The 22,098-nt window shown below is 40.1% G+C and overlaps 1 protein-coding gene across 1 annotated transcript in view; it reads right to left on the bottom strand.

The window, feature by feature from the left end:
* Positions 1-22,098, bottom strand: part of NAV1 (neuron navigator 1) — a 240,173-nt gene that overhangs the window by 196,040 nt on the left and 22,035 nt on the right. Inside the window, exon 3 of the mRNA XM_063297369.1 lies at positions 10,567-11,403. Within this exon, the coding sequence (XP_063153439.1) occupies positions 10,567-11,403 (837 nt within the window). The remainder of the gene's footprint in view (positions 1-10,566; positions 11,404-22,098) is intronic.

The following is a 22,098-nucleotide window of genomic DNA, read 5'->3' as shown; positions in this document are numbered from 1 at the left end:
TTATCAAGGTGGCATAGTATATAAACAATGAAAAATGTCTCCCCCCCAAAAAATCCAGCAGATAATATCAAAGGTGGACAGTGAGGTCAGGATTTAATATTGGCTAATGCAATTGACATGAGTGGGGAAAGGCAATTCTTAATGCAAAGGAGATCATGCAATAGGATAATTTAGAGGGTCCCAAACTTTTTCAGTTCACAACAATGTATCAGTAATTTTTTCATGGTGACCCTAGGCCAAAAGACCACTGAAAAACCAGGTTCACAAAGCTATGACATCACAAATGGATTTTGCAAAACCCAGCTCCACAAATGGACATTGCAACAATTTAGAATAACCTGTGGCTTCCCTGTGAGTCTATTGCAGTGCCTCAGGGCACCTCAGTGCAGTTTGGGAACAGGAAGGATATGAATGGGAAGAATATGAATTTCTATAGCACTGACTCCATTCAAGTAGAGCAGTAGAGTAGATCATTCTGGGGGGGAAATGGCATTAGCATTTTCAGCACCAAAGTCAAAAAAGCAAATCAATCAAATCCCCAGCCTCTTCCTACTCTTGTTTACAGCTGGCTGGTCTCTCTCTTCAATATAGCACAGACCCTGAATATAGTATTGGGCATATATATCATATACAGAGTTCAAAAACACCCATATCTTACATGGTATATGGATGCCTATCACTGTCCTGGGTGCTTTCAGTACCTACACGCTGAAGTGGAAAACAAACAATACTTGTGGAATAAAACAGCCTTTCCTAACCGAATGACCTCCAGATGTTTTTGGATTAATTCTCAGAACTCCTGCCAGCATAGCCAAAGCAAAGGTTTCTTCAATAGCAGAAATCTTGTTAGTTTAATTCAATCATGATGGCTGAATTCATACAACATGCTAACCTTAAATCTGATTTTACAAAAGACCATTGCTGTGTTCACACAACTTTTTATCCCCAGACTAATAAACTGTATTATGGCTTTATTCACACAGCATGCTGAGACACTGGCTGGATTTTTACAACATGTTAAACCACATTACCTCCATTTTGGTCTAGCTTATCATGCTGTGTGAACCCAGTCTGTGATTGACCACTGGTCATATTACTTCTACAAAGCAAAAATCTATACTCATAAATTAATAATAGTTAACAGTTAAGCCATTAACAACCATATGAGGTGTCCCAAATAATGACCTGTGAACCGAAGGCAATCATTTTATTTTCATATTTTGACATGGTGTGGAAGCTGGATATTGCACAAGACTTTTGTCTGTACATTTAACATAATTTAGTGGACTTAGGATATAACGTATACATTTTTTAATCAGACTTCACTCCCATATAATGTTTGCCAATTAAATCAAGTTTTACTGCAGTGATGTCATTTACTTCTATTATGTAACTGAAATATGATACCCAATATGCTGACAATACCAAATTGTACATCACCTTCCCAGGCCCAATAGGAGAAGCAGAAGTCCTGACCCAGTGCCTGAGGCTGCCAGGGTCTGTACAGGGAAAAGGGAAAACAGAATGATTGTTAATTCAGAAGTCTTCTGATTCCAGGATTGTACCATCTTTGACTCTTGATAGGGTTGTGCTTCTCCAGAGAAAGCAGGTTTACAATTTGAGGATCCTCCTGGACTCAGAACTCCTGGCAGAAGCTGGGGCCAGGAGGGCCTGTGCCACCTTGGATAGTGTGCCAGTTGCAACCTTACCTGGAACAGAATGTACTGAGGATGGTCACTCATGCCCTTGTCATCTCCCAATTAGATTATTCTAATTTGGTCCACATGGAACTGTCCTTGAAGACACCAAGAAACTTCAATTGGTTCAGAATGTGTGGTCCATGTGCTTACTGGCCAGTCATGTTACTGTACTGCCATGTGACACTGCTACTGTGAGAGCTACAGTGAATTCAAAATGCTAATCACTAAAGTTCTATATGGCTCAGGGCCTCAGTGTCTAAGAGACTGCCTTTCCCAGATATATTCTGCCTATGTGATCCAGACACCCAGGGAGCACCTACTAGGGACTGCAAGAGGGGATGGTGAATATTCTCAAAGGCAGCTCCTCTCCTATGGAGCTGTCTGCTCCCTAAGGTAAAAATGGCCCCACCACCATGGCCTCCTGAAGGCTTTTCCAGAAGGTCTTTGGGGTCTGACCGTAGAATCACAAGAGTCTATATAATTATTCATTTGTTACATATTCATATTCATCTTTCCCTTTAATACTCTGTTATAATGTATGATTTACTATTGTTTTCTTAATATCTGTAAACCACCTAGACTCCACTATGACTGAAGAGTTTCTGGTGGCATCAATAAATAAAAAATGCTTAATAAATTGATGCAGATTACATAAATGACTTATATTTAGATTCAACAGACATTCAGATTTAATGGAGATTCCCTATGCCCAAATGGTTGGTTACACTGAAGCTTTATCTGTTTGTTTGTTTATTTTTCCTGTATGCTTTTCAAACGTGAGCATATAATGGTTAATTCAAAGCCATTCCTCTCCAGTAAATATGTTAATCTCTTAAATAAATCCTTTGTATGCATGTTTAACCACAAAGAAAGTTAATTGCATTAGCCCTTGACTATGATCCATCTACTCTGGCATTTTGCAAGAAATCCAGCAATTCTCAGTTTCTATATGATCCACTATAAATTAGTCAGTTGTTTATCTGTAACTAAGGTCTCCCCCTTGCCCATGCCCATCTCTGCATGCTCATGCAATCTGATGCAGAACTGCTACACTGATACCTATTTTTTACATCATCACACAAACCAGAGAAATTGGCAGTCCTCCAGAATTTAGGGACTACTCCAGAACACTGTTTGTGGCTAGATGAAGCAAAGGCAAAGAAGATGAAGAAATATAATCACCCTGAGACAATCAAGACATAGACTAAAAATTCATTTTTAGATGTAGGTCATGTTTAAAATAATACATGTTCCAATATATACAAATGCCAAGCCTAATGTTTATACACATAAATTTAAACAATTCCTCTGTCACATGGCTCAGCCTGAGAAATGAACTAATGAACTTATACCAAAGCAGAAACAGACCCTGGAAAGGGGAACTGGAGTGTCAGCAGTGTTCAGACTGCTTTAGCAAGTGATCTACAGTATGGGACACATCAGCTACCAGGGAAAGATACATTCAAAGATACATTCATGTCAATAAGTGAAGAACTCCATTCCTCTGACTTACTAACATGAATTTCTAGCTTGCTTCCCTCCTTGCTTTTCCTCTTGGGGCATTTTGGTCAAGAGACATAACAAGTTGCAAAATAAGCTATTATGATGTTGCTTTGGGTTCATGTCTATACTCTCTTTGGATTGTGTATGTCATTCAATTTACCAAGTGTCAAGGGGATATTAATCACAGGTGACTACAGGATTTTCCAAAACAGCAGAGTTCTACCACTACAGATTTCTCGCCATGAAAAAGAGAGCTATAATGTTAGCTAGAAATGTAAGTCAAAGTTCCTCTATCATATCTGGCTATATTTATTTCTTTAGCACAAATCCTCCCCCTCCTAGAACAAGATTAAATAAGGATTATCTTATTTTTGTCTTCATAAAATTCATTAAGGATGAGATGCAATAACTGATGTCTCAAATCAAATTCATCTTGCCATCCACTGTATCACCTAGTTCAGACATATACACATCAGCTTACTTAACTGAGATTTTCATAAGCCTTCTGCTCATTTTCCAAGCAGTGTTTCTGTTCTCCATTCTTATTGCTGTGACACTGAAGATCCTGCATGAACTGAATAAAGTTTCTTATTACATCCAAATCAGGAAAACTATGGTTTTCCACTCATCTTTCCAAACTCATATGATCATTTCACCTCTTTCATTCAATTCTACGTCATAGACAAATTTAATGAGTATTCCTTCCATCTCATTATCCAAGTCGTCAAAAAAAATGTTAAAGAATTCTGGGCCCAGGATCAAACTGTATGGTGTACTTTATCAAATGTTTTGCTGAGATCCAGATACATTATATCCACTTTCTCACCAAAATTGAAACATGAGAAAGGTAACAAACTTATCCTTGACAAATCTGTGCTGGCTTCAAGTAATCACTGTACTGGCTTCAGGATATCCATAGACTAATATTTTTATGTTCTGCTTTAGAATCTTCCCATGCAGATTTTGCAGTCCCAGTGAATTAAGAGACATATTTTACTTCTGGCTGCTTCTTGTTAACAGATTTGAAACCTACTGGGATGGTATGCTTAGCATGTACCCTAGTGATGTAATTCAGATGCTGAGGAACCAGTGAAAAAATGAGATCAAGGGTTGAAGCAAGCCACTGATAAATTAAGCAGTCCCTGGTACTATTCACATTGCCATATAACCAAAGGTATATTCCTACACTTTCCAAGACAAATATACATAACGCAGCTTCATTCTTGCCATATGCACATAAGATACTGGCTAATTAATGCCAAGGGTACTTCTGCACCATTTCTATTTAGTCCAGGACATGCCTCAATTCAGATGATGCAATCTGGACTTCGTCTTCAGTTCTCTCACTGATTCATAAGCCATTTCCAGGTTTCTTAGCATAGATATTATAACCTTATTCAATAGATATTTACTATGTAGATGACTCCTGTTTTAGTTTGAGTAAATAATCCAGGACATCTCTAATCCAACTTCCTCTACTGTCCTGACATTGTATATAATTTATGGAATAACCTACAAGAACCCTGCAATTCCCTTTCTTTTACAAAAAAAAGGGGGTTGGTTATTCACGTAGTTTGAACTGCTGACATATCCTAAAGGGACATATCTTTATTCAGTCAAAACCTAAATCATGGTTTAATGTTACTAAAATAAGTCCCCAGGTTCTACATTCCCCCTTTCCTCTTCTCTCTGTATGATTGTAAGGAGGTCAAAAATCTCCACTTTGATTTTGGAGTAACCATGTTTAGGGTGTTGTCCAAAACTAAACTGAAGTTTTACTATACGACTAAATAATCAGCTTCACACACTAGTTTTTGAAGTTGGCTTGCTTCTACCAAAGATTAACCACAAGCTATCCAAATTAGGGTGTCATGGCTAGCATATTTTTATCTAAAAGGAAAGCATTGGTTATAGTTTTTGAGCTCCTCACAATACTGAAAGAAGAACAAAAATATGGGATGTATTAAAAGATTAATACTATAATTCCATATACATCTTTATTTCTGTAAATTGAAGTTTCTACATCATGTAATGAATGGCTTATTTTCATATGCACATCCCTGGGCATGTGCAGGAGAAACTTCATTTATAGCTCCTGGCATAAATCAACCATAAATTGAGGTCATATTTTAAAATATCTTAGGGTACTCCTTGTTGTGTTCTTGTATTTCCACAAAGTGTTTGACAACGACCTTCACAAAAATCTCTCCCAAAAAACAAGCAGTAAAGGGCTGGAATAAATTACAACTATCTTAATCATACCAGAATGAGAAAAAGGGAATTTATGAGCTGTTATATCATTAAAATAGGTGCTCAATAAGTTGCCTCCTATAATGTATACTGAAACTTGTTCTTGTTAATATAATAATTAACAACCTGATAAAAAGTGTGAACAGATTTGCAGATGATGTCAAATAATGTAAAGTATTGGAATCAGAAGCATACTGTAAAGTCTTCCAAAACTTTTTGGGGCTTTACAGGGATGAACAATGAAAAGGTAAATGAATAAATGAACTTAGCTAGATATGTCAAGTAACTTAAATTAGGATAAATATCCCAACACTGTTGGGCACAACAATTATACATCTAAAAGTACATTTTAACACACTTTACTATGTAGTTTACAAAGTATGTACATAAAAACATGTATAACAGGTGAACTGCTTTCAGAACCATGTATATTTGGGAATCATTACCAAAAGTACCCAAGAAGAAATATGCACAAAAAGTGCACACACTAGAGAAAGCATATATTGGTAATATTTATATTTTGTGTTGATTTTTTAATTATTATTATAATACCTGCTGTGGAAACAAGATAGATTGATAATATTAAAAACATGAGAAACTGGGCAAAATCAAGCTTGAGATACTTGCCCATCTTCTACAGTGAACTTTCTGCAATGAACAACATTATAATTTAATCCAAGACACAAAGAGATTGAAGAAAGAATGGGTAGTTCAAATTAAGGAATAAATGCAAAGTTCTTTATCTAGAGAGAATAATGTAAATATACACTTATAGAATGTACAGTTCTATAACTGTACACTTATAGATACATGGCTAGGCAATAATATGTATGAAAGGAACCTTGGAAGTATATTTAATCACACGCTGTGATGTGCTTGCCAAAAGGACAAACACAATTTCAGGCTGCATCAGTAGAAGTATAATTTTCAAATCATAGAAAGTAATGTTTCCACTCTTCTGCACTGGTTACACCCCAGCTCAAGATACCACACGTTAAGTTGGAGAACTCAGAACTGATATAAAGAAGGCCTACAAAGATGAACAGGGTAATAGAAATGTGTCTACAAGAAGAGTTTGGGTAAACAGCATATTTACTGTAGCCTTAAGAAGAAAAGACTGAATCATGATACAAGAATCTCTCCATATACCTAAAATGGTGTCACACTGAAGAAAATCATGACCTGTAGTCTATCATCCCAGAGTACAAGACGTAGAATAATGGTCTAAGATAGATTTAAATTGACATTCCTAACAAGTCATTTAGGGAGACAGTGAATTCTCCTACCCTGGACATAAATACGTATAGTTATAGAAGTGTACATTCTATAAGTGTATATTTACATTATTCTCTCTAGATAAAAAACTTTGCATTTATTTCTTAATTTGAACTACCCATTCTTTCTTCAATCTCTTTGTGTCTTGAATTAAATTATAATGTTGTTCATCGCAGAAAGTAGAGGCTGAACAGTCATCTATTTTGGATCCTTTCATTTGGATTCCTCCACTGAGCACAGTATTGAACTCAATGGCCTAAATAGTGTTTCCTACCTCTGTGGTTCTATGATAAGCATCTATCATTCTAGATTAGGATATCTGGAAAATCACAAGGAATAAGGAGAATATATTTCAGACACAGGAGGACCAGTAATCAAGTTTTCTGCTTTGCTTTCCATTCCTTGTGGTTCATTCTACATTTTGACACATGATGTATATTTATTCTTCAGGATGTATTTATTCTTTGGCATGGAAGAAGGAATACCAAAGAGGCAGAGTGAACTGCCCTATGAGAGGAGAGCTTGACGAAAGTGGAGACCAAGCATTTAATCTCAAAATATAAAATCAACCCCTAAGCAATTTGCTTTATCCATCCTTTATCTAATACAGGCCAATAGCTATGATAAACCCTCCACTTTTGGTTTCACATTTTGGAGTGATTTTTTCCCCCCTCATATATTGATCCACAAACCAGAGGACCTAGACATTTCTACAGCCAACAGAAGGAGGCACTATGCAAAAGTTTAACCTATCTGTATTGTCTAGATTCTATAGATTTACAATTTCCAAATGACAGTTCTTTCTCTTCTTTGTTCCAATGGCTCTGCCAATGACTTCCTCTTCCAACACACAGATTCTTTGTCCTCTTACAGCCTGGTATGCTATATTTTCTCTGTTCTGCCAATGCCCAATAACTTCAGTCAAAATCCTTCTGCTTCGTAATAGCTCTGCAGTGTTACTCAGCTCAATCTAACATACTTGGATAGTCAATGTTGTTTTATGCATGCTGTTTTTTCTACATAAATACAATGATTCAGAATTGCTTGGATTGCCATTATTGAGTTCACACCCTCTTCAAACATAACAGAATACATCCAAGGTACTCACTGTTTTTCTACATAGAGACCTTTGTTTAGAAGAACATAAGCTGTGTCCTGCTGGATCAGGCCTCTGGTCCATCTAGTCCAGCAGTCTGTTCTCACAGTGGCCAACAAGCTGAACAAGGAAGCCCAACAGTTTCCCAGCAGAGGCAGTCCCAACAGTTTCCCTTCAGAGGCAGTCCCACTGCCATCAAGACTAATAGCCACTGATCTCCATGGCTTCCATGAATTGGTCCAACCCTTTTTTGAAGCCAGACAAACTGGTAGCCACATCTCATGGTGGCAAATTAGAAATCAGTCATCCCTTCCTTACTCACAGAAATGCAGGGCTGGAAGGTGCCATTTAGGCCATCATCCAATTCTCTTCTCAGTACAGTAAATCACCTTAAAGCATCCCTGATAAAAGGCTGTGTACCATTTGCTTAACACATCCAGTAAAGGGAATATACCATCACTCTAGGCAATTGATTCCCTCATGAAAGTACTCTGGCTGATAGAAAGTTTCTTCTAACATTCCGTGAGAAGTTGCCTTCCTGTAACTTAATTGTTCCATGACCTGCACTCTGGAATGATGCAGAATAGATCTTGATTCCTGAGCTATCTGGCTCTGAAGTACCTATACTGAGGCAGCAGCTCTCCAGGGTTTCCAGTAGATTTGTCCTAGTCTTAACAGATTTGAAGGACTGACCTCAGGACTTTTGCCATGCAATATATGTGCTACACTACCGAATTAGGACTTTTTCTCTATTATTTTATGCAGTGCTTCCATAATAACACTTATTTTATTTCACCTTCTATTATTCTGTGTTCAGAAACAGTCTCTGCCAAAATGCAAGGGTCCCAGACATATGTTTTTCACATCCTAACATGCCCTAAGACTTTCAATCCTACATCTATAGTTTTTCTGTTATTCCAGCAATAGAGTTCTCAACTTTCATAGCTTGCTCCTAATTCCCATATACATATTTCTAGCTGGGCTCCTGCAATCTTATTTCCTCCCAGTTCTAGTCCTACTCTATCACCCAAAATTCTAGTGCTATTGATACCACAAACCATGTTCTTTGAATAGTTCAAGTAGTAGCAACAGTTGCTCGTCAGCCCAAAGGGTGTGGTAGTTTTCTAAGATACAGACAGCACATGACCCAGGAGAATGCAGACAGATAATCCTAAATTTCTTACAGCAGGATTCCACATGCTTATTGAAAACCAAGCCCTATCAAGTGTATGTAGGATTGCAGTTTAAGAGTATCAATCCTAGTATTTTAGGCATCCTCCCAAACCTCCTGCTCCTAAATGTACTGTGGATGCCCCTGTTTGAATTCTCTCCTCCCTGCATATAGATCAGTTGGACAACAGTATTTACAGGGGGGGGTGGGGGGGCGGTATTCCTTAGAGATCATTATGAGCCAAGCCGTTGCATAGAAACCAAATTGTTGGTACTTAGGCAGTGCTGCTATTTATTCTCTCTATGCTAAGCGTACAACATTTGCAAAGCAGCCATTCCTGGGCGGATGTCTCAAACAGAAATTCCAGGTGGAGAAAGTAGCAGCGGCAGCAGCACTGTTCCTTTGCAGATCTCCTTAGTAACCAAACAAGAGTCCATTCTTCTTGGTCACTTCAAGGATGCATCAGCCCATCCTTTCCTCACTACAGCCTTGTGCCCCCACTTTTCAATTGCAGCTGGTATAGAGACGTTACTGACCACTCCCCTCTTCTACCAATCTCAACCAGAAGGCAATGGCTTACGGTGTGTCCAAGCACATCTGCTATACTGTGGGTGCATGGTCATCTACAGGGAAATGCAAAAACAGCCTACAGCATCTCACAATTTGTGCTCTCCCAGCTTTGTGAATGGCTGCTCATATAGCAGTCACAGCAGCTGTACCTCTTCTCCCTCCCCACAGACCTACTCTATGTACCCATAAACTGCCTGCAGAACAGTCAGAACGCTACCATGACATAACAGCAACCACAGAAAAGGGCCCTTTCTTCTGTCATTCCCCAGCTGAACAAACGGGGAGCCATCCATTTTAGCATGGGTTCTCATATCCCCCTGCAGCCTTATCCCTCCCCAGTCAAATACATCCCAATCTGCTAAACCCGAGTCTAGATTTGTCCCATATTTTCTTTGCTTGTTCACCCTGCTCTGCTTAATTGGCTGAAATAGCAAACAGGGTTTCTGTCCCTTATCTTCCCTTGACTTGGTATATCTGAAGCATGAAAAAAAAATCAGAATAATTTCCCTTCTGTATGGTCCATTTCAGCTATCTGTTTTACATTTTGCCTGAAAACAGAACACACCTAGCCCATGCATGTCAATTTGGTCAGTTAGAAATGACTCTACTTTCCTCTGGAAAAAGAAGCAAGCATCTACTCTGGAGGAACAAAACAGGAATGCGTAATGAAGATGGCAAGAAACGCTCCCAGAGTGCTGACAGCTGGAAAATGACCAAACCGAAACGGCATACCCAGGATATCCCTTTCTTTGAAGTGTTACTTGCTCTTTCTAAGCCTCAAAGTCCCCTCTTCTGAAAGACTCGATGCCATTAGGCACCAAACAGCTTCGGTTTGTACAGAGAGGGCGAAACCAACGGGGAGTCACATCCCAAGCCACGCAGACTTCCCACACAGCCTGTTTTCCGAAGGAGCGTTGTTGGCTCCCGCTCAAAAGCCCCGAGAACCTTCACCAGCAAGGCAGCTATCCATCCGCGGGAAGGAAGGGGACAGGCTGACTCACCGAGCATCTGGCTGAAGAGCAGCTGCTCCAGGTCGCCCAGAACGGTGACGACCAGTTCGGGATCCACCTTCAGAAAAGCCTTCTCCTCCGGCGGCGCCCCCTTCCCGGCCGGCTGCGTCGCCGTTTGTTGCGGCGGCGGCGGCGGCTGCTGCTTCTGCTGCGCCGCCTTGCCCTTATTGGAGAGGATCTCGTCGTCCGACTTGGGGTCGTCGCCACTGCCAGCCTCGGGTGCTTTGCTGAGCGGTTTGACTTCGGCGTAAGGCCCGCGAGGGATGCGGCTGGGCTTGCCCAGGTTGGAGGGCAGCGGCGCCAGCGGCGGTTTGTTGCCGGCGGCCGGGGCCAGCTTAGCCTGAAAGAGCGAGTGCTCAGACCTGGAGAGGTTCTTGGACATGAGCGAGGGCGCCTGCTTGCCGCCTTTGAGGCTGCGGCTCCCGAAGCCTTTGGCCGCCTTGGCCATGTCGTCGCTCCACTTGGGCTCGTAGAGCTGCATCTTCTTCTCGCTGTCGGTCAGGAAGGACAGGTTGGTGAGGGACTTCTGCTTGCGCAGATTCGAAGCCACCGGCACGCGAGCCTCCACGCTGTCCGACTTGAAGACCTTCAGCTCAGCCGCCTTGGGCGCCACCCCGGCAGGGCCTTTGGCGTTGGCGCGCTTCTGCATCATGGCCTTGCTGCCCTCGGACGCCGCCTTCTTGAAGCCCTTCAGCTCCCCTGGTCCTTCCTCGCCGTTCAGCTCCGCGTCCTGCTGCAGGCTCTTGACGTGGTTGCTGCCTCCGCCGCCGCTGCTACCAAGCATCTTCTTCCCGCCCGCCGCGAGGAAACCATTTAAAAGCCCAGCTTCTGAAGCACGGAGGGAGAAGAAAGAATGAAAGAAGGGAGGAACGGGAAGGAGGAAGAAGGCGGGTGGGGACGAAGGCGAAAGAAAGGAAGGACGGGAGGAGGAGGAGGAGGAGGAGGAGGAGGTGGTGGTAGGATAAAACAGAAAAAGAGAGACGCTATCAAAGCAGCCGGTGCCACCTTCCCCGCCCCGGCGCGCTCACAGAGGCGCAAGAGCGCACGGCCCCTCCTCTCTCTTCCAGCGCCGCTGAGGAGAGCGGGGGGACGAAGGCACGCACAAAAAAGGGCCTTTCCTGCCCGCCCGCAAGATGCTCCTGGCTGGCTCGGAAGAGAAAGAGAATGGAGCGGAGGGCGCAATACGCGCGCTAGGCTATTTTTGGTTCTGCGAAAAGGAGGCGTGGGTAATTGTGCGTGAGGGGGTGTGAGTGTATGTATCTACATAGGAATAAGTACGCGTGCGCGCGCCCTAACGAGAGCTAGCTGCCTGCCGCCTGCCTGCGGTAGAAAGGACTCGCAGAAAGCTGGGGGGTCAGCGGATTTTCAGCAGGCACACGCAGATGAACGGGACTTTGTCGGAGAGGCATCCGTGCAAACCAGCCTGATACCCATTTAAGGTGTCTTCTGTCTTATCATTCTCTACACCTGCCAGACAGAGACAGAAGGCAGTCACAAATGGCCCTTTCCAAGAAGGAATCCTAGCACTTAAAATAGATAGCTCTGTTTAAGGTAACAGGCCACCTTCAGCATATCCATCTGACTTATTGGAAACCAACGGCTTTGCATGCATTTCCATGCTTCCTTCTTATACTGTACGTACATCAGATGGACCCAAGCCTTCTTTCTAATCCTGATACACACTTGCAATTTTGTTGTTGTTGCCTACAAATGGAAATCTTACTATTTCTTCTACTGATGGAGATACCATGTCAGAATCCAGTAAAACTGAAGCCATCCTTACAAGCTATGTTTGAAAAGGCTCAATGGTCATCAGAAAGGATTAGTGACAAGCTGAGAAAAAGAATACACAGATGCAAGCAGTAAGGGCCTTGCTTGGCAGAATTGTCTTTCCCATGGAGGTACATAATCTTTCTCTATATGGCTTCAGACTGCTGCTATATTAGTACAGTGATTCAAATTAAACCCATTTCTGCAAGAGGCCTATGTAAATGATTATTTTTGCTAATGCATATCTTTGGCACTGGACAGCAGCTTTCCATGTACGTTGGGTTCCTCATTCCAGTCCAGTGTGAAACATGAACTAGAGCATGGACAGAAAAAAGAGGTTACACAATGCAAACAATTTGGAATATAATTCATCCATGGAAAATGTACAATCTGCACTAATCCACAATTTTCCCTCCCATCAGCTAGATGGAAAATATTAGTAAAGGCTATTAGTTTGTGGGGATTGTGTGTGCTGAATCAGTTTGCTCATTAATTCATTAATTCATTCAATAATTTATATTTTGGCTTTCCACTGCCTAAAGTGAGTCCAGAGCAATTACCATTAAACACTTTGTTAACTAAAATAATTTAAAAGCAGGGATGTTTAAAGAAATACAGTATCAACAAAGTACTGCAGGAAGTGATTCAAGAGTTAAGCAAATGCCAATCAAAACAAAACCATTGACAGAAAGTCAAGTCATTTAAGAGAGGGCTAGAAGGAACACTAATGACAGAGAAGGTTCTTTTCCATGTTCAAGACTCCCCTGTTGAGCTCAGTGGTTGGCAGATTCCTGTGGAAGGAGAAGATCCATGGGACATCTTGGTCCCATATTGCTAGATGTTTCAACAGTAACAAAGACAACTTTCAATTGAAAATAGGCCAGTGGTTACTGATAACAAAAAGAGAAAGAAGAAAGGACCCTGAGTCATTTTCTTGGCAGACTATAGAGTGAGGTGGTTTGCCATTGCCTTCCCCAGTCATAATTACCTTTCCCCCAGCAAGCTGCGTACTCATTTTACTGACCTTGGAAGGATGGAAGGCTGAGTAGACCTGAGCAACCAATTTCCACTGGGATCAAACTCAGGTCGTGGGGAGAGTAATAAAAAAATAATAAAAAGAGGAGTCACTAATTCTCAAAATCAGGGGTTCTTGACTTTATTAGAGCCTGCAAATCTTCCACATACCATAAGAACTGGAGGTGTCCTAGTGACAAAGAGACTGAAATATGAAGTCTCCAGTTCAAATCTTGTTCTGTCACAGACACAGAACTTAGACTTGGGGAAAGAACCTTTTCCAATGATGGATAATGATATTGGCCTACCTTCTAGATTTCTTGTGAGATGATCTATGTGAAGTATTTTGACTGCTCCAAAGCACTAGATAAATGCTAAGTATTATAACTAACTAATGTGAGGTACTTTAAAAATGGTGGTAGTAGTAGTACTAACAATAAAATTAATGAATGTGATAGAGCAGAAAGCTTGTCTCATTTCTTAGTGTTTATGGTAGAATGCTGCTTTAAAAATATTTACTTGGAAATGTCTCCCATTGATTTCAATGAAGCACCTTTCCAAATCAATATTCATAAGATTGCAACTTCAGAATACACAATAATTGTAGCAGTACTGACCTGAGGAAAGAACAATTGCAAAAGCTGCAGAATTACAACAACACATAATTCTTTTTGTTTTCCTGTATTTCCAACCATTAACTCTCTTGGATTGGCAAAAAAAGAAATACTCAAAGACAGCTATCCATTTTAAGAAAGGAATACCCTCAGGAATCCTGCTGTTAAGTAAACAGGTCAATCTGATGACATAAACCCAGGCAAGACTTAACAGATCGGCTCACAGATGACTATCAAGCAAACTACTAGGAAAGGAAGTGCTCACTCAGCCCTGAGTCACTGCTGCATTATTGGTCAACCTAAGCCAGCTCTCAAATCCCCAAACAACTAATATAACATAACGCAGGCCTCTTATCTCTGAATGGATAGACAGTGACTTGGGGCCTTTCATGTCTCAGCCATGTTACTCATAGGCTCTTCTGGGTTTTGTTTCTGCTCCTGCTGTTCAGAATACTTTGCATTTGGGACATGCATAGCAGAAGTAGGGGATTCCTTATGAGTCTGAGTAGGAACCTAAAGAACTACTTTGTGCAGTCTGTCTTGAATTGTTAGGGAGCTACAGTATGAAGCTAATTTTGCTTGCATGGGAACAGATACATCTTATCTCCTGATATCACTGTTTTCATTAATTCATTCCAACTCACCAATGGGTGGTTTAACCAGCTGTCTCCTTATCTGATGAAATTATCTCCAACACAAATCTGTTATGTGGTCTGCAGTACATGAGAAAAAAGTGCAGAGTCATTACAGATGGGTCTCTGGATATATCCTGGGGAGAGGTGATCTGAACTAACTTGAAAGATAAACAAAAATCTACATTTCAAAGAGACGTGTCTAGAGAATAGAAGAGGGCACAGATATAGAGATCAGAAGGAATAATTATGAATTTCTGGGATAAAAAACAAGACTTAGATTAAGCTAGATATCATTTATATATTTTACATTTGGATATTTTATATGTTAATATTTTATGCGTTAATAAGAGCCATCTTGAGTTCTCTTCGACATGAGAAAATGGGATAAAAATAATCAAATTAAAAATAAATAAATGTTGGGTACATCTACATTTCTATGGATTGATTGTATTCCTTAGACTAAGACTAAAAGTGAAGGCTAAACAGTGAGGATTTCTGTTGTTTTCTTACTGAACCTTGGGTTCATATTACTATTATCATAAACCGAACACATACAGTATATCATAACTCTAACAACCCAGTAAAACGTTGGAAAGAAATTGTAAAGGGAATCAGAATTTTGCTTCAACAGTATTCTGAAATGATTAGACTTCCACTATTTTATTTGGGGGAAAAAGAGGGAATTGATTAGTGGTATTTCAATAAACATATTTATTGGTGAAAGTGATTGTGAGAAGATGCTAAGAATAGCAGGGCTGTTATGCTGTAAATCTTATTAGCAAAGTTAGGATGGTAAGTAGGTTTAGGACTTATTGCTTGTTTCTGATTCTGCTTTAAAAGTATTTTGAAATTGTATCGGTGGGTAGGTAACTTTGTCTTTAAATACAGCAACCCCAGTAGACTCATGAAAGAAATGTTGAATTGAGCTTCTATTGCTTATTTACCACTGAGTTTTTATTGCTTGTTTACTATTTTCTCTGTATTGGTCCATTTCAATCACTTCCTTTCCCTTTTAGTAAGAGAATGGTTACCCAGCAGCGAATCAGTTTCAGTTCTGCTCAACAGGACCTAGCTACTTGCACAATCATGGCAGCATTGGTTTCCCTGTTCTCCGAGGTTGTTTCTACCCCAGAGTATTCCCACATCCCTCTTTATTTAGCATTATTTTAACTTGAAATGGAGATGTCCAAATGGGATGTGGGAGGATTGGCAGAGAGAGGCAACTAGCCTAGATGTATGATCCTCCTCCTATTAGTTAGTGATTCAGGTTCTTTCACCATTATGGAGTTTCACCACTATCTTTGAGTCAGCAGAAAACTACATCAGCATGAAATTGGTCATTCCTATCTGTCTCTGATACCTCTGTTTCTAGTGACTGCTAGTCACCTGACTTCCCTCCAAGGTAACGGGCGAAAAGCAAATTTTACACACCTTGCTGATGACTTTGAGTGGTTTTGAAACAAGGGGGGAAATAATATTTCAACACCAGTTACAACCTGTTAACTTCAACATGTCTTATTCATGGGCTGGGGACAAGATGAGAACAACATCATGGGGCCATGGCAAACAAAAAAAAGTTACCAGGGCATATTTCTGGCACAATTACTTGTGAGACCTTCAGAACAGACACAAAAGAGGCAGAATAGGGACATGCAATGGGGACAGAAAATTTTATGGCAGCATTGTTTTGTGCCAACTGTTGTATATATAGGTAGTAATTTAATTCAATAGGGGAGAAAGACCAACATTCCTGCCTACAAAAACTCTAGATATAATCCAGGAGGCCTGTAAAGAGATCCTCATATTTGTTTTTTCCTCCTCGAAACCCTAAAAAAGCACCCAAGGAGGGACTGTTTCTTTGTGCATTATTTCCTTAATTAAAATTAACCCCTACAAAGATTTTCTTCAGAAAGTGGATTAAAAACCTTCCATCTTGAAGCATAGATGTTGAGCAGATGATGTGTTGATGAGTGGGCTTGGGTATGGCTGTGTGCTGAATCCAGGTCCCTCCTGAGTCATGAAAGTGGCCAAGAAGGTGACTGCACTTGGGTCTATGCTGTGGGGTCCACCTCTCCATCCTTGGATCTAATGGTTTTAGATAACTATCACCCTGTCTCCAACCTTCCCTTTTTCGGAAGGACTGCAGCTGCAGGGAATCCTGGAGGAAGCAGATTATTTAGACCCATTTCAGTCAGGCTTCAAGCCAGGATTTAGTATGGCTTTGGTCATACTTGTAGATGACCTATGGTGGAGCTCCTTGATCTCTGAGTGGCTTTTGATAACATCAACCACAGTACCATTCTGGATTGGCTTGGGATTGGGAATGGGGGGCACCATCTTATGGTGGTTCACTTCAGGACCAGTTCCACTCAATGTTGGTTGGGGGGAGAGGCCATTCCCCTGCTCTGTGGAATGCCACAGGGTTTGGCTCTCTCTCCACTCCTATTCAACATCTACACAAAACCACTGAGTGAAGTCACCTACCACTTTGGAATTCATATCATAAGTATGCAGATAAGTAAATGTACCCAATTATATCTTTTGACTCCAGGTTGGCCAAGTGATGTTGTCAAGGTCCTGTTCCAGTGCCTGGAGGATGTACAAGCCTGGATGGGGAGGAACTATCTTCGATTGAATCCTACCAAAATCGAGTGGCTATTCCAGGGATATTCTATCTTTGACCTTGGATGGGGTTGCACTTCTCCATTCATGGGTGATATGCAATCTGGTGTCTTCATGTATTCACAGCTCCTGCTCAATGAGCAGGCGGTAATATAGTCAGGAAAGCATTTATACAGCTTGTACCCTTTCCTGGATTGCGAGGTCCTAATCACCTCATAGCTCAACTATTGCATTGTGCTCTATGTGGGGCTGCCCTTGAAGACCACTCAGAAGCTTCAACTGGTCCAGAATGCCAATGTGTGGGCAGTGTGGGCAGATAAAGGCATGCCACACTATGCCCATGTGACACCTCTGTTCCACAAGCTGCACTGGTTGCCCGTTTGCTTCTGGATACAGTTCAAGGTGCTAGTTATGACCTATAAAGCCCTACATGGCATAAGGCCTAGTTATCTGAGGGACTGACTATCTCCTTGGTGTCTGCTCAGCTGATCTGAGCTGAGGAGGTTGGTATGCTCTGGATTCCTTCAATTACATAATGTCACCTACCAGGATCCAGGAAGCATGCCTTCTCTGTCATAGCACCTGCCCTCTGGAATTAAGTTCCCCTGAGATTCAGATGGCTCCTACCCTGTTATCCCAGGGCTTGTGCTAGGGTGGCTGGAGCTCCCTCTGCTAGATGTTTGATGTTGGTGAGATGCCGGATTCACCTTCTTGCTCTTCTTTCTCTTTCTCTTTCTTTTCTTTTCTTTTCTTTTCTTTTCTTTTCATTTTATTTATTTATTTATTGTATTCCATTTTGATACCACCTGAATCCCAATGATTCTGGGCAGTTCACAAAAAATAATTTGTTATTCATTGTTTCCTATTATCTTGTTTTATATATTCTGGTTTATTGTGAGCTGCCCAGAGTCATTGAGAGTCAGTCAGCATCAAATAAAGAAATACATACATACATAATTTAATTTAATTTGATTTGATTATTGCTTTTAAAATTATAAATAAATATGTACATGAGATTTATCTGCAGTCTCAATCCTAGCAGGATTCTAGATGGTGATCCTATTCAATAATTCAAAATATTCCATTCCAAGATGTCCCCATCATATCTGATTGATTTTTAGCATTACAGATGGTCCTTGTTTAGCAACTGCCTCATTTAGCAACTGTTTGTAGTTATGACAGTGATGAAAAAGTAACTTTGTGACCAATCCTCACTTTTACGACCTTCACAGGTCTGTAAAGCAAAGGAAAGCTGAAGTAAGATCGTAAGCACAGTTGTGGTAGCGACCACTTCACTTAACAACTGAGTTGCTGGTCCCAATTGTGGTCACTAAATGAGGACTACCTGTACATTCTGCACTCCTACAATACCACAAATATTAATGCTTTTCTCAATTCTGTTTCTATATGCTTAGCATTATATCCTTATGTGCCGAGAGACTAAAATAATAAATTCATACTATTTCAAATATAGAGCCAGTTTGGTGTAGTAGTTAAGGCATTGGGCCAGTCATTTTGTCTCAGCCCTAGGAAAGAGGTAATGGCAAACCACTTCTGAAAAACCTTGCCAAGAAAACTACAGGGACTTGTCCAGGCAGTCTCTGAGAATCAGACATGATTGAATGGATTAAAAAAAAATTGCAAATAAGGACCTTGTGTCTTTACGCTAGTGAAATACTGACACTGCACACCCATATACTACTGCCCCAGATGGAACCATACATGGAGTACAAGTCTTCCTCCACAATATATTCATTTGATTTATATCCTGTCTTGCCATCCAGCCAGATTGTTCAAAGCAATTAAAATTATCTACATTGTTTTCATTTTCATTTAAAGAAAAAAATAATAATAAATTTTCACAGGTTAGAAGAGCAAGATTCTTGAACTTACTTTAGTTCAAGAAGTGGCTGAATGATATGCATAAAGTATTCTTTATTAGGCAATTATCTTTTTAGTTATCTACAGCCTCCCCGGCTTCCTAAACTTCAATTAAATCTGACTGGAAGATGCCACAAGGCAATTCCGTTTGTGAGATACTTTTTTAGATCAGGAAATAGTTGGAATGGATGGAAAGATACTGTATGTGGGTAACGTAAGCACCAGCACTCTGTCATCTATTATTGATTTAAAAAACTCAAAAACATTACAAAATAAATTTTAAATAAATTTTAAATGAATTCTACACACTGAGAATGAGACACTCCAACAGAATCTTCTATCATAGGAATACTATCATATCAACACTAACTTTATCACAGAAGTGGAACAAAGATTTCAGTACAAAATTACCTTTTTATAGTGTTCTTGCATTATTTAAAGATTAATCTCACTGATGTTTGTGGATTTATTTAGGAATTAGAAGGCATAATGAAGTACAGTATGAATTTGTCTATTGTTATCTACTTTTATTGGCATTTTTGCATGCTTGAAGCAATTAATTTAATTTAATTTAATTTAATAAATTTATATGCTACCCAACTCCCAGTGACTCTGGTTGCAATGTCTCATCTTGATCTCAGGTACTGTCTCTGGGGGCAGAACAGAGCATGAAATGCCTGTGCTAGATTAATACTTGTGTGTGTGTGTGTGTGTGTGTGTGGTACTTTATGCCAACTTTTTCTAAACTGTAAAATATTTATCTCTCTTGGCAGCCTGAACACCGATTGTGAGATGATATGGCTGTGGTATGTGTATACAGCAGTGGGATGTTTGTGCAATTTGGCATTTCTTGTTAAGAGTCCTTCAGAGGCACTTAACGCAGAGGGCAAGGCAGATGCTTTTTCACTTGGCCAATCAGTACAGAATGCTATGTCTGCCCTATAGATTAGAAGGTTTTCAGTTTCCTTTTTGAAGTCACTCCAATGGACAATAAAGCTCCAGGGACAAAATTTCAAGTGTTCAAAAGGAAGAATAAAGGCTGGGGGGAGCAGAAGATTTTGTTTTTAAATCCCCCCAAGTGTGCTTCACTTCTCCCCAAACTTGTTTAAAAGCAATAGATTTCACGCAAACTACAATGCAAGAAACAGTTTGTGGATCCTTCCCTCCTCCAAAAGTTCACACAGCCAAGTATGAGGCTTTGGCTCCATTAACACACCAACACCTCCTCAAACAATGGAAATGGACATGTTAAGACACGTTAAGAAAAGAGAAACTACAATTGTCATTGCTGGGGAGAATTTCTGTGATACAGATGAATGTCTTGCCTAGAATGGTGTTTTTGTTTCAGACAATACCTTGACAACTGATGCACCATTTAAACAGTGGCAGAAGGATATGTCTAAATTTGTGTGGTGGGGAAAAAACCACGAGTTAAATGTAAGGTGTTATAAGATGCAAAGGAAAAAGAGGAGGATTGGGTTTACCTGATCTGAAATTGTGTTTTGCAACGTGCTGTTTGGTTTGGATGAAAGAGTGGGTACTGCTGAGGAATAGAAGGCTCTTGAAGTTAGAAGGACATGACCTGAGTTTTGGGTGGCATGGATATTTGTGGTATGATAAAGTCAAAGTTAATGTGAATTTTAAAAATCAGTATGTTAGACGTGCCATATCGAGAATACGGAATAGATACAAACCCAGGTTGTGCCCGAAAACACCTTTGTGGCTCTCAGCACAAGAAGCACTCTGCAGATGAGAAATAATAGGCAAACACAAATGGCTAACTTATTGTGAGATACTAGAATTTTATCAAGGGGATTCTCTTATATAGTTATTAGAAAGATTTAAAGTAGACAAAAGAGTAAGAGGCAAATTTATAATTGTACTAATAACTGCTGTAAAAAAGTTTGGAAGTTACTTCTTTCTATCTTTTTTCTTTCTTTTCTATTTTTCTTTTTCTTTTTTCCTTTCTTCCACTTTTAGCTTTCTCTTTGATTTTTTTCTTTTTCTTACTTTATATTAGTATGTATTGGTTTTTAACTTCCTTTTAAAGAATCTTTAATAAAAATTGCTCTCTCTTTCTCGCTCTTTGCAGTTGCTGCAATTTTCTTGGTAAACACTGAAGATTTAGAAGAGAGAGGAGGAACATCATTTATTAAATGGCAGAGAATAGCATTCAGAACAGAGCTATATACTATATACTATATACTATAAAAATACACTTTTCTACACTTTACCTGCTTGTCCATTAAGGGTGAAGCTATACATCATGGGAACTGATGGTAGTCCCACTGTGGGTTCCTCTGCTCCCTCTGGGCAGAAAACATGGATTCAATCTTACATTGTATTGAGATGTCAGTACATGAAACACTTCCATACCTTCACCAGTAGCATCCAATTATACGAAGTTGGAGGCAGGAAACATGTAATACAGTGTCATGAAAGGATAAATCATATGTACCGCTTATTGAGAAATGCAAAGCAGGAATGCTGCTTCAATGCCCTTTGGAAGCAAGACTGACTCTGCCCAACAAGCAAGCAAACAGATAGGCAGGCAAGGGTTGGAGGATGAAGTTGTTTATGTCTTCAGTAGTATGGCACAATTCCTTGCTATATTTTGAACACAAATTCATCTGCACAAAAAGCAACTTAATGATCTCTATTTTGTAACTTTCCTACTTAGGCTTCTTAAAACTTCACAAGCAATATGAGGTCTAATATTGATTAGTGACCTTGATCAAATGCCAGCAAAATTGGTCAAACAGCATGGCTGCAAAAAGTAAGCTTATGCTGCTGGCTTTAGCTGTTTTGGCTATCACACCTAGTCTAACGTAATCAATGGATTAGGCAGATGCAAATTCAGATTCAATGAGTCACAAACAAACAAGAAAACTCAGGCAAATACGTTTTTCTTAAACAGCGTCAAAATTACTGCTCAACTTTTTGTCTAGGTGCACTGAGAGTGATGAATGCATTCTTGAGTCACTGGG

Source organism: Candoia aspera, chromosome 3 (genome assembly GCF_035149785.1).
Source record: "Candoia aspera isolate rCanAsp1 chromosome 3, rCanAsp1.hap2, whole genome shotgun sequence".
NCBI lineage: Eukaryota > Metazoa > Chordata > Lepidosauria > Squamata > Boidae > Candoia > Candoia aspera.
The sequence above is the reverse complement of the archived record's forward strand: the minus strand, read 5'-3'. Positions and strand labels throughout refer to the sequence as shown.